The 12,175-nt window shown below is 40.1% G+C and overlaps 2 protein-coding genes across 10 annotated transcripts in view; both read right to left on the bottom strand.

Annotated features, from left to right (window-relative positions):
* Positions 1 to 12,175, bottom strand: part of LOC309602503 (glutamine--fructose-6-phosphate aminotransferase [isomerizing] 1) — a 98,330-nt gene that overhangs the window by 42,016 nt on the left and 44,139 nt on the right. The window contains exons 1-2 of one of the 3 annotated variants that reach the window (XM_082336100.1): positions 1,267 to 1,393; positions 614 to 685 (exon numbers count right to left, since the gene is read on the bottom strand). The exons of the other annotated variants lie outside the window; for them this stretch is intronic. Coding sequence (XP_082192226.1) covers positions 614 to 672 — 59 coding nt within the window. The 5' untranslated portion in view covers positions 673 to 685; positions 1,267 to 1,393. Of the gene's footprint in view, positions 1 to 613; positions 686 to 1,266; positions 1,394 to 12,175 lie in introns of those variants that run through there. 3 annotated transcript variants of the gene reach the window in all.
* The window catches only part of NFU1 (NFU1 iron-sulfur cluster scaffold), a 50,436-nt gene continuing 38,859 nt past the window's right edge, over positions 599 to 12,175 (bottom strand). For 4 of the 7 annotated variants that reach the window (XM_082336111.1, XM_082336105.1, XM_082336106.1 and 1 more), the window contains 7 exons: positions 11,526 to 11,632; positions 8,616 to 8,751; positions 5,931 to 5,997; positions 4,958 to 5,072; positions 3,729 to 3,792; positions 1,267 to 1,441; positions 599 to 685 (listed from right to left, as the gene is read on the bottom strand). In XM_082336111.1, coding sequence (XP_082192237.1) covers positions 638 to 685; positions 1,267 to 1,441; positions 3,729 to 3,792; positions 4,958 to 5,072; positions 5,931 to 5,997; positions 8,616 to 8,751; positions 11,526 to 11,619 — 699 coding nt within the window. In that variant the 5' untranslated portion in view covers positions 11,620 to 11,632 and the 3' untranslated portion in view covers positions 599 to 637. Of the gene's footprint in view, positions 686 to 1,266; positions 1,442 to 3,728; positions 3,793 to 4,957; positions 5,073 to 5,930; positions 5,998 to 8,615; positions 8,752 to 11,525; positions 11,633 to 11,744; positions 11,924 to 12,175 lie in introns of all 7 variants that reach the window. The other 3 variants (XM_082336109.1, XM_082336108.1, XM_082336107.1) reach the window with 1 other exon arrangement.

Below are 12,175 nucleotides of genomic sequence, written 5' to 3' on the forward strand. Positions count from 1 at the left end.
TTCTTTAAAAAGATACGATTCTTACACCAAACAACTCACGTTTTTTGTTTCTGTTGCTATCGTTTGCACAGTGGTAGCGAGCAAGTGAGTAACTTTCCACAAGTGATGGCAATATTATATCCTCTAAAATGAACACTTTAAGTTGTGGGTTATTTTTCACACAAAAAACTGATATGAATCAAAAGCTTTTTAACAAGACTCGATAAAATTAGCATTCCTCAATCTCCCAATTATAGAGCAAGGGCAGATAGTCCTGCAAGTCCCATAAGGAGGCTTGGGGGAATAAATATTTAATATTTCTATTGCACAAAAAACAGTCAAGAAACTTTACTTCTGCCTTCTCTTTTTTTCAGTCTTGAATTTTTTGTATGAAAGAACAACGGAGAGACGCATCACCGTTTTTAAAGCCCACCATTTCTTTCTTAAGACACGGTACAAAGTAGAGCAAAAGGATTCTTTTTTGAACGCAGGGCATTTAATAAATTAGTGGACAAACTGCTTAAACTGATGATACATTTTTACAGATGTAAGTGCAACTCTTTTTCTGAAAAGAAAGGCAAATTTGGTTGCTCCTCAGCACAAAGACAGTTTACGTACACCAAGAGGTAAATACTTATTGGCCATAGATGATGCCAGCTCAAGTAGAATTTGCTTCTTTCTCCACGTCATCATCGTTGTCAACGACCTGAAATCAAATCCAGAAGTAGCTTATGTGAACACTTTAAACTCTCAGTCCCGCAGGATTGCGTATTTATTATACTCAATCCTTGCTGGGCCCAAGGAGAACAGCAGTTATTCCACGCAAGAAGGTGGTTAAGAAAAACTTGCCATCAAAAATGCCAGAAGGAAACGTGGCTGAAATAACAGGAGCTGCTCACGTTATTACCAAGGCTGCTAGAACAATCACTACAGCGTATCAGATTTTTAATGACAAAGCAAAAGAATCTGTGTTTTAGGGGACAAAAGCTTGTCCCTTATTGTCACAAGTCACCAAAACACAAAGGTAACAATCAGTGGCAAACACAGAGTGTCCAGTTCTGGGCTCCTCAGCACCAGAGGGACATGGGCACATTTCCAGTCAGGCAGCCACGGGGTTGCACAGCGCTTTGCAGAGTTCTGGATCTTTTGCTAAGATACAGCTTCTGACTTGGAAAAACTGCATCTATGCATCCTGTACTTTTGATTACATCGCCAACCCGTCCATGCTGGAGAGGGACAAAGACCTTCTTTTCCATTTCAAACAGCTATTCTCTCTCACCAACCCACCTGTTCCACGCCTTCTACTTCAGGGATGTAGAACTGGAGCATGTTCTGTATCCCGTTCTTCAGGGTGATGATGGAACTGGGACAGCTGGTGCATGAACCCTGCAACTTCAGCTGCACAATCCCATCCTCAAAGCCTTTATAAATAACATCACCACCATCTTCTTGCACTGTCGGCCTGGTGGAACACAATACTCAATTTAAAGCAAGTATAGCTGAAATACATTTGCTTCCAGAAATCTTTAGTAAAGCTCAATTTAATATACACAAAGAACTGTCAAGATATAGTCACTAAAGCCTTCTTTCTCTACAACTACCCGGTCCAACTTTCCAACAACTCATACTTTGCTGGATTCTCTCAAGTGATGGCTACTGTTTTTCCATAGGACATTAAGCAAAATGTATTTGCAACGAACGCAGCAGCATATGAAGGAATCATTGAAATTCTAGGGGCGAGGGTGAGCACCTTAGAGCAGAGCTTGCTTCAGCCTGCAAAGACACACTGGTTTGCCTTGAGGCCCTCTCCACACGTAACGATGATTGCCTCAGTTATGTGCCAAATACCATAGGTGTGCGTCCTACCATACGATGCACGTGCATCTCTTACCTGGCTAGGGACAGTGGTAAGGAGGCCTTAAGCGCTTCCATAAAGAAATACACGGTTCAGCGTAGTTTACGCAGGACAGAAAAAAGCTCCAACTATGTCAAAGCTTAATCCTGCTAACGGGTGAAGCAACCAGCATCTGGTAAGATCACACCCCAGTACTATTAGCATTTCTGCAGCCTGGTCTCCTTTTGCAAGCAACAAATGCCCAGCATTGTAACTGTATCCCCATAGCAACATTTTTCCAGACCAAGCTAAAACCATCAAGTTACTCTAACAGAAGCTCTTTATACTGATTTCCAAAATAACTCTTTTGAGAGCTACACTCCTAAGAGAATAATCTATGAACTTGACATCTTTATTAACAACTCACCAGAGCAAATTATCTCCATTCCAGAAAGAACATGACTAAAAATTCCATTTTTCTTATTCAAAATTAACTTTTTTAACACACTACAGGACCCTTTGGATCGACATTCCTGCCATCCTGCACCTTCTGACAACTTCTTTGCAGATATTTTTAATTGACTAAACAATAACTGCTCTGTACGTACCACTGGTTTATATATAGCTTCTGTAAACGACCCCGCTATAAAATGAAGATACACACACTACTGCCAGTACTCTCATCAACAGCCTCTTGATCGACCGAGGGGCACAGGGGGAAGGAAATGAAAGAAAAAGGTGGGGAAAACCAGAAATGTGGGCAGGAATTCTGCGACCGTTATGAAAGGCCACTGGGAAATCAAGGACTAACGTACCGCAGGGAGCTTAAATGACCACATACCCAGCAAGAGCAGGGCCTCCTGGGTGTTACTTTCTAGCGTGGCTTTACACAACAGTATACTCGGGTTACGTGTTTCAACACTTAGTACATATGCTTGGGAAAAATGTTCCAGCTGGTTTCTGCTTTTCCCCCTCTTTCCTTTCAGGAAAATTAACCGGTACCATGTGTCAGCTGTGAGATAACCAAGCCGATATTTTTAAATATCGCTTTTAAAATGCAGCATCTAAAAAAACGAAATTCAAAAGCCCAAGTTCATCACAACTTCTGGAAACATTAAACTGAATTCCGTGATTTTGACCCACACCTAAGTTTCTGGTTCCTGTAATTTGTGAGTTCAGGAAGATGTCGCCATCAGATATCACAGCTTCAGAAAGACATCAGACATTTCCCCCTGCATCTAAAATGTCAAGTTGCTTATTCCTTTCAGTTTACTCTGGAAGGCAATTAACGAGCATATAAATATACTTCAGGTAAACAACACAATCCATAGCCACTCTTGAGACTTCATTAGTTACCACCAGTTTCTAAATTCAAGCTGTGTTAGAATACCAATATAATTGCAACAGAACGCAAGGGCAAAATCCACAGAAGCCCAGGCAGCGAGGGAAACCCACCAGTACATTTTCCTTTAGAGTGCGATACAACAGTATAAGCTACTTCGGAATACTTGGAAGGAAAGGGCAAGTATAATTAAGAGAGAGATTAATACAACAGAGGAAAAAAGTTACTGTAAAAGCAAAGACTGTGTTGTTTTCACTATTTAAAAACAACCAGGTTAAACCCAACGGACCTATTTAAATGCCCTCTGGAGGGCAAGACCATACACTGTTCTAAAATCACTCAGCAGTAAGGACTCTGTTCAGCACATGGTTTGCTTAAACAGGAAAACTAGATAGAAAGTTTTCAATTCGGGGAAACAGAATTCTCAACTCTGGCCAGTTTTGCACTTTAAACCCCCGCACTAGATACAGAACCATGAAATCACACGTACCCAAAGAAAAATGCACTGTTCCCTAAATAAATCCAAACCCCAAGGCTAACTCACTCCATCTAGCAGTAATCTTCCTGGTTTACCTTATTCTTGTATCCAGCAGTTCTTTAATCATTAGGACAACTTCATCATCTTCTTCTGATGCGGCTTGGGAAAAGAAAAACGTGCAAATCAGAACTTGGAGGGAATTCCAATACGATTACTAACACTGTATACCCATAACGGCAGAATGAAATAGCATAAAAGCATTGCTGAGATGACTGAAACCAAAAGGCAGACGACTGAAACCAAAACTTGCTCTTAATTCAGAGTAAGTTTCTTTTTCTGCATTATCCTTATTCAGATCCCAGGCTTTCACTGACAAACACCAGTATTGGTTCAGAGTTCTCAACAGACAACAGCAGTGCCACCTTTTAAAGGACGCAACAACTAACATTCAATAAGGATGCACAGGTTAAGGCAGGGTCCTCAGAAGGAAAGTTTCAGCAACCTAAAAAATTCAGCAGGAAGAGAATTATGAACCTGTCTGTGTTTAGCAGCTCTGGATGCAATTTTAAGCTCAGTGCTAGTCTCGCAGAAGCATTTTTAAAGACATCTTTTTCAAATAAAATAAAGTCTATGTTAATATTGAAATTAAATCCAGACATAACAGAGCAGAGAGGAATTCAATAGTCATAAGCTTCCTTAAAACACCGGAAAAGTTGTTTAAGTTAGTAAGTTGCAAATGAGAAAACAAAAGGCAAAATACTGCCCTTGAGTTAAATTCTAAGTTCGTCTCAGTTACTTTCTATTACAGTTTAGAAAAGTCTTCTTACTATTTCTTGTTCATTTAAGACCATAAACCTGTCATTAAGACACGGGCATTAAGCCTGGGCACTCCTTTTTGGTCTAAGGAGGGAAATAAAACCCTTTGCAGGTGCCCATACAAAAAGGACAGGCAGGAACACTCAATAGCTTTCTAAACACAGCCTCAGCACTCGCAAAAATATTTCACGCACACAAAGCACAACAGAACACAGTCGGTACTGCTAAAACACATAGCTCAGCACAGCGCCTGCGAAGATCCGCTCCTCATACTACAGCGGACGAGGACCAGGCTTCACATTCACGGGTAAGCAACTCCTGCAGACAGCGCAGCACTGCTTCCACTAGAACACACGCGTTCTGCAAATTCTCTCCTGTGTTAATTTTAGCAGTTTTCACTTTAAATTCTCTTGCAGCCTTTTCTGAGAGACAAGTGGAGGCTCTTCTGGATGTCACAAAAACTAAACCCAAAGGCAGATACTGACTTCTTTTGAAGAGTTTGATTTACCTGTATCGGTCCTAGGTGCCTCTTCAGTAACTACAGGTAAGCCAGAGGCAAAGAAATCCATTATAGTTGCATAAATATCTGGTTTCAGTAAGTTCCAATCCAGATCTTCACTCTCCTGCGAGAATCAGAAGAAAAAAAAAAAAATGCATAAAACCAGAGTATCCGCCTCCTAAGAATAAGCTACGCAGAGATTCTTCTTACATTGAAAATATTACAATGGGCTCTCACGTTTGATGCATGGATTTGATTTCATAGTTTTGTCAAGTCCAGCTTTACCAAAAAAGTTCAGTAAGACTCAATTTATAATAGTCAACAGAAAAGTTTCCTTGTTTGCAAGCTGAGTGCTATTAAAATATTCGCTAAAAAGAGGCAAAAAATAGAGTCTCCTAAATACATTATTTGACACATATTTTTACCAAACCGTTTCAAAGACTCGAGCTTGTTTGGTTCTCATTAATTTTGAGCCAAATTATCATCCACTGAATTGCCCTGTACTCTCCACACAGTAAGAGCACAACTGCACGGCTCCTACGCAACACCTTATCTCTGCTGACACGAGCTCCGCACCTTGGGTAAACACAGCACCACCTGCAACGGACTGCATCCCAGTCATTCCATCCATCCCACTTGGAAGCGCTCCCTGGAGGTCATCTAGTCCCAATTCCTGTTCGAAGCAGAGCCAGCTTCCAAGCTGACCACGTTGCACAGGGCCTCGTCCAGTCCAACACTGACCATTTCCAAGATCAAAGAATCTACAACTTCTCCGGGCAACCTATTCCAGTGCTTACCCACACATTGTGATTTTTTTTTCATTTATAGTAAAGGCAATTCCCTTTATGCTGCTTGTGACCACTGCCTCTGGTACTTTCACTACGCACGTCCCAGAGTCTGACTGGATCTTCCCGATGGCCATCTATTAGATAGCTGAATCTCAGCTCATCTTTTAGCATACTTGAATCTCTGTTCTGCTTACCTTGGTGATTGTAATGAAGTCTGGTCCAAAGAAAATACTTTTAACTCCTTCAATTTTGAATAACTGTCTGTTAAGAAAACAAACAAAAAAAAAACCAAAAATGCATACACATTTCAGGCAAACTCCTAAAGATTTATTTAAGCTGTCACAGAAAAAAAGTTCTAGAATACGTTTCTAGACAAAAATAAGCACTAAAACCAGAACCATTACGAGAAACTCCCAGTTACTTCACCTACAGCTTAGTAAGAGCCAGGATATCCTGCTGTGAAGCAGTGTACGCAGTAAAACCAAACACATCTTACAGGACTTTTCCACAAGATGTGTGAAAGAGTTTCTCCAGTTCTTCTTTGGAAGCAAAATTATATTCTGTATACAAAACCATATTTGATCAGCATCAAAACCAGTAGGTGCCTGTTATTTTAGGTAGGACTAGTGCAAATACAAGGAATGTTCCTGAGATTAAAGCAAGTTATTTAAAGTAGTTGAGCTCAGTAAAAACTGCCTTCAATTCTGTTGCCGTGAAATAAAAGGATTAGCGCCAAGCAGCCCGAAAGGCTTTAGCACACCAACTCCCTTTGTGAGCAATCTTCAATATTGCTAGTCATTTGTATGGCACATGAAAAATTTGAAGATTTAGTAAAGGCTTAAGATTCATACTAAATTGCTCGAGATGGCCCCATACAGCACCCAACAACCAGGTGGTACATTAGCACACATCCAAAGCAACACAAGAAGTTACATGATAGTAAAGAGCACATTTTTGACACTATTTTAAGTATAAAACACAGAATGAGAATGTAAAGACCAGTTTCCACAAACGGTTAAATAAAACCCAACAAATTCATCTACAGAATAAATAAATGATGCTACTCCTGAGGAGTAAAAAAACCTAAAAAAAAAAAAAAAATCATTAGAAGTAGGAAGCACCTGGAGTTAAATAAAGCATAAGGCTGTAAGAGTGTTTTTGTAATTACAGGGTCGGAGGGAAGAAAAGAAAAGAAAATATATTCTCCTGAAAGACTGGAAAACATCACAAATGCAATGAATGAAGGAATTGGAAATCTTATCACAAAGGTATGCGTGATGAAGAATGACAAAAGAGATTTCACAATACCCATTTGAAAGAATTTCCACACATGAAAAGTTGTATGCGTACGGGGCTTTTACACCACTAAACCAACTGGATTTTTAAGGTACTTAAATAATGAAATCATGCAAGTGCACCAAACAATCCTAGATCAATTAAATAATTGTTCCCCCTCTCTCCCCTTCGGGAAGCTTTTATTACTTCTTTGGAAAGTTAATGTTCCCTTTTAAAATAAATGAGTATTCCATTTACAAAAACCATAATCTGGGGTTTAACGATATGTAGTAGACAATTTTTTTTCCATTAAGCTGCACAATACACATAATCAAGCTGTTTTGTCAGGGTACCCATTCTAGCACATACTTCTTCTTTGATGAAAACATCTATTTGCAGATACACGACAACAAAAAGCCACTTTCTGACAGTCGATTGCATTCTGCAACCTGACGCACTTTGGCATAATCAGATCCTACAGCTTCAGTGTTCCACTAGCACGTTTTGATGTCCTCAAAAACCTTTCACGTTGTATTTATTACTTTAAGTCACAGAGTTTTGCCTGTAAAGATCCTGTTAGCTGCCAAACAACTCTGCAAGAGACCTGCGGAAACGGTAGATCTGCATGTTTGATAGCCCTACAGTTCCTGGAGAGACTGTCACATGAAACAGCTTCTACTCTTGCATATAATTCTTCCAACATACACAAAGATGACTTAAACTGGGATCTCCAGAGATAATAATTTGCACCATTTCTGGATCTCGCCCTCGAATCGAAGCCCTTCCACCCACGTAACAGATAAGGTTTCTTTTCAGAGGCTAATGTGAAAGCAATGACAAACATGCAAAAATGGGTGCTTCCAAAGATTCCCAGAGAGGCTTGCGATGGTGGGAAGCCATATAGAAACCCCTTCTATACCAAGATGATACGAATCGATTATCTGCTCAGCGATTCTTACTCCAGATTATGCATTTTGGTATTGACAGCTGCAATTCCCAAGACCTGTTACAGATCCAGCCTGAAAGTGCGGGCCAAAACTGGCTTTCCTTTGACTGCAACATCATAAACCTTTTGTGAAGGAAAAATCCATTGCTTTTGAAGTTCAGGTTCAAACCAACATGTCCCAAAACAAGCAAGCTACTACAGGTAATTTGTCGTATCTGGGGACTATTTATTTCCTTATGCTGTCTATTTCCCAATTCCGGAAAGTTGCATGATTTCCAAGTAACTACTTGAACTAAGCGTGTTCTGATGGGAATGATTTTGTGAAATCAGGGCCAGAGGTCAAACAAGTGATGCAGCAACTGTTCAAGAACACCGATTTATAATACCACTCAATCCAGTTGCATAAACCAGACCCTGATGCAATCTGCTACGATACAGCCGTGGGGAGTACAGACACACAGAAAACCACTTCAGTAATGACAATCTTCCTAGCTTTAATTTTATGCACAAACAAAGCAGCATTAAAAACTTAAATCCAACCAAGCTGCTCCTGAGTATAAGGAGGAGCAGAATGATCAGAAGCTGTGCTTAAAAACATCAGTTGTAGACACACAGCCCATACGGTCCCCCCAACAGATTATGATGTGTTTAATAATACCTTGCTAAAGGTGAGCAAAATGCTGCAGCTGGTGTGGAAAACTCCATAGTCCTTGACTCCAGCACTTCCTTCCCTGGAATAAACTTCAAGCTATTTGGATTTGGTGTGTCCTGAGTTTGAATAAACATGCTTCTTACTGGAAATTAAAAAAACAAAAAGAAGAAAAATACTGTAATCAAACCCCAGTAGTTTAAATGAAAGTCAAGGATCCTAATAACTTAGCAAGCCAAGCCCAGGGTGACCACGGTGCTACAGCCAACAGCAGCCTGTGCAGCAATGCTGCTTTCAAAGCACGATGCAGTGGGTTCCATGAAAGCCTCCAGACTGACACGAAGACTGATAAACACAAGCATGTTGTCTCACAGGCACCAAGATGATAAACAGAACCTTGTCTTTCCTTCTTTTGCTAACTTTCATTTACTAAAAAGCATCCTACTGAAACAGCATTGAACTGCACGAGGCCAGTACCATCCTCGCTTTCGACTGAAGGCCAAGAGATGCAACCTTCATTTCTCTGTTGTGTTTAGGGTTTTTTTAGTTTATGATCCTCAAATGCTGCGAAGTCCCTCTGCCAGCATTACCACTTCCTGTCCAAAGCATACTCCCTTTTATTAACTCTCTCTTCAAATACACGTGATTTATGGGCTTTGGTTTCTGTTTCATTCTTCAGCACTAGAAGAAAAACAAGCATAACAACAGCTACAGTGAACCACACCCTGCTTATAATCTTTTCCACTGAGTGAAAAATTACTGTAAGCTATCACTTATCCTCCAGAAACTGAACTGACCAAACAATTCACAATAAAATTATTTACAGTTCACTGGTAAAGATGTTTAAAAGATAAATTTTTACTGAAGTTCCTTTTGTGGCGTGGGTCTTTTTCCTTCACTAGAAGGGTGTAAAAAAAACCTGATCTTGACTAAAATTTAATACTCTATATTTAATGGTGTACATCTAATAGCATATTTTCTTGTAGACATGTCCACGCAGCATATGCCTGACGTCCCACTGAAGCTGAACATCAGTTAGGGACAGTTTCCCGTGTTCTAATTCTCTTTCTAGTTCTCCTTCTTTCTAACTCTCCCTCCACATCAAATAACACAATGATATATGAACATTCAGGAAAGAGAAAATGCATTTCAAAACCAAAAATCTTTAGGAACTAATATTTGCAAATAAGTTATAATTGAGAAACAAGCTCACATAACTTCAAAAAATATGCAATAGAGGGATTTAAAGCAACAGAGCGAGCTGACGTTTTCGTAAACTGCCATTTTGCCCATGACTCCCTAGTATTAGATGACAAATCACGCTATTTATAAATTGCCAAATTGTTACTGCCTGCGCCTGTCATGGTAACAACCCATTTGACTTGAACATACACAATGGCAAAGTACGCACACACTACATTTTTTCTTTTTCTTTAAAAGGAAGAAACACTTAGCGCAGAAGTACTTAGTTTTAACATGAAAAGAATAATCCTAATAGAGCAAGCAACTAGTCAGCTTTATCCATGGGGATGGATCTTCCAGATCCGGCACCCAAAATCACATCCAGAGTAACAGCGCAGTTTACGAATAACCAAGAGGAGATTTGGGTGGTGTAAATGGAGTACACCCTGCCCGTTTTTTGAAGGCAGTGGGTCACTAACAGCTATCGCACATCGTTCACCTAGCATCTCTAACACCCTAATACACAGAAAAGGTGTCCGTGCAGGCAGCCGCTCTATTTTACAAGTGTCTTCTGCAGTTGAAGATCCGCCTTCCTAAGACCAGGTTTTTCAATCATTAATCAACCTGGAGAGTTCTTTGCACAGCTGCGAATAACCCATTTGGAATTTATTATTCAGTAGTTGGTAACTGGCTGTATTTACATCAAACATCTATATCATTTCTTTCAACCCTCTGTGGAACGCTGCGTAAACCTGCTATTGTTCTGTTCTGCCATCTGCTCAAGGTAGGAGGAAGATACCAAATCGAGGCCGACTTTAGTAGGACGCTTGCAGAAGCGGGTAAAATGCTAAGTCTACTCATCAGAGTCTGCCTGTTGATTAGAACTGAAATAGAAAAATAGCGCTGGACCAGGCAAGACTGGACTTCTCCGAAATCAAAATCGAAAAGAAACTTCTGCCTGAGCAGACTCATTTAAATAAGATTTCAATTTGTGATTAATTCCATGCAACAGCACCTGCAGAATTTTTTTATCTTAGGCTCTTTCTGCTACAGCATTGGAGAGCAGTTGCTAAATCCCTCCAGCAGGTGCAAGAGCACAATGTTTTTCTGCAGTGCAAGTTTCACAGATTTTTTTCTTTTTTTTTTTTTCTTTTCTGAACATTACAGCCTACCAAAAAAAAAAAAAAAAGGGTGGTACAACAAACTCAATCTTATATATTGCTTTTTCAGGGTAATACCAAGTTGCAGATAATTTTAATGGAGAATGCTGTCAATGCACCATACCTGAATGCATGTTCAAGAGGGGGAAAATTAAAAAAAGAAAATATTGCAGCTCTAAGAATGAAAGGCTTCGCTTTCATCCTTGCTCGGTTCTACGTGGACAGCCAGCAACTTTATCTGGCAGGGCTCAGCAGCTGAAGCAGAACAGAAGGCAACACGAAGTCTTTCATAAGGGATACATTTGCACCAACACAGAAATTAAATTAAGAAATGCATCAAAGCCCAAACAATATTTTGCACCAACAAAGCCCCCTGTAAGTCTTGGCAGCTGAATGACATTGTGAGCCATCCACATCTTCTCCCCAGGCTCCAAATATCCAACGGCACTAGCCCTTCATTAAAAAACACCTAGGAAATTTTATCGCACTCAGATTTTAGAAAGAATAGTAGGCTTTCATTATTACCACAAGAGAGAAAAACTCACAATGCTCTCTATTAATTTTTAACTGTATTTACCTGCATTGTGCCATACCGCAGATGGAAGAAATGGTTTCTTTTGCACAAGTTGGTGGAAAGAGTGTTGAGTTGTCAAATTATGATCTTTTAACATCGTACAACAGAACCTAGAGAAAAAAATAGTTTTACTAACAATTTCCAAATTACAAGTTTACATTCCCCCACAGAAAGAGTATTTCACATGCTTCTAGCAACCCCAGAACTCGGCAAGACACTCACCTGCCTTACACCTCTCGGGTAATGCGGCAAGCTCGCAGGCGACATCACAAAACCTCCCTTGCTTTTTCCCCTTTTCAGTGCTCCCTCTCATTTCATAACAAGATAGACATAACTCTCCAATTTTAGCCACCTCTAGCCTCCTTCACAGTCACTAAAGGCAGGCAAATCCCCTTACTTAGCTGTAAAAGAAGAGAATAAATCACCCTAGGGGAGCCTTTTTTCTTGCTTTTGAGAGCAGCTAGCACCTGGAAATCTAGCGTGGGCTAAGTACCTAATTTTCAGAAGATTACAGACAGCTGAGATGAGTCCAACCCCAAGCACCTGAGACTGGCCTGAAGGCCAGAATTTACTCCTGTACTCGGTGGGTTTAGCTGGTCAAGTATAAGGCTCCCCTACGTGACTCGTGGAAGATAGAAGTCAGGCTAAAAAGT

Source organism: Platalea leucorodia (assembly GCF_965183815.1).
Source record: "Platalea leucorodia genome assembly, chromosome: Z".
NCBI lineage: Eukaryota > Metazoa > Chordata > Aves > Pelecaniformes > Threskiornithidae > Platalea > Platalea leucorodia.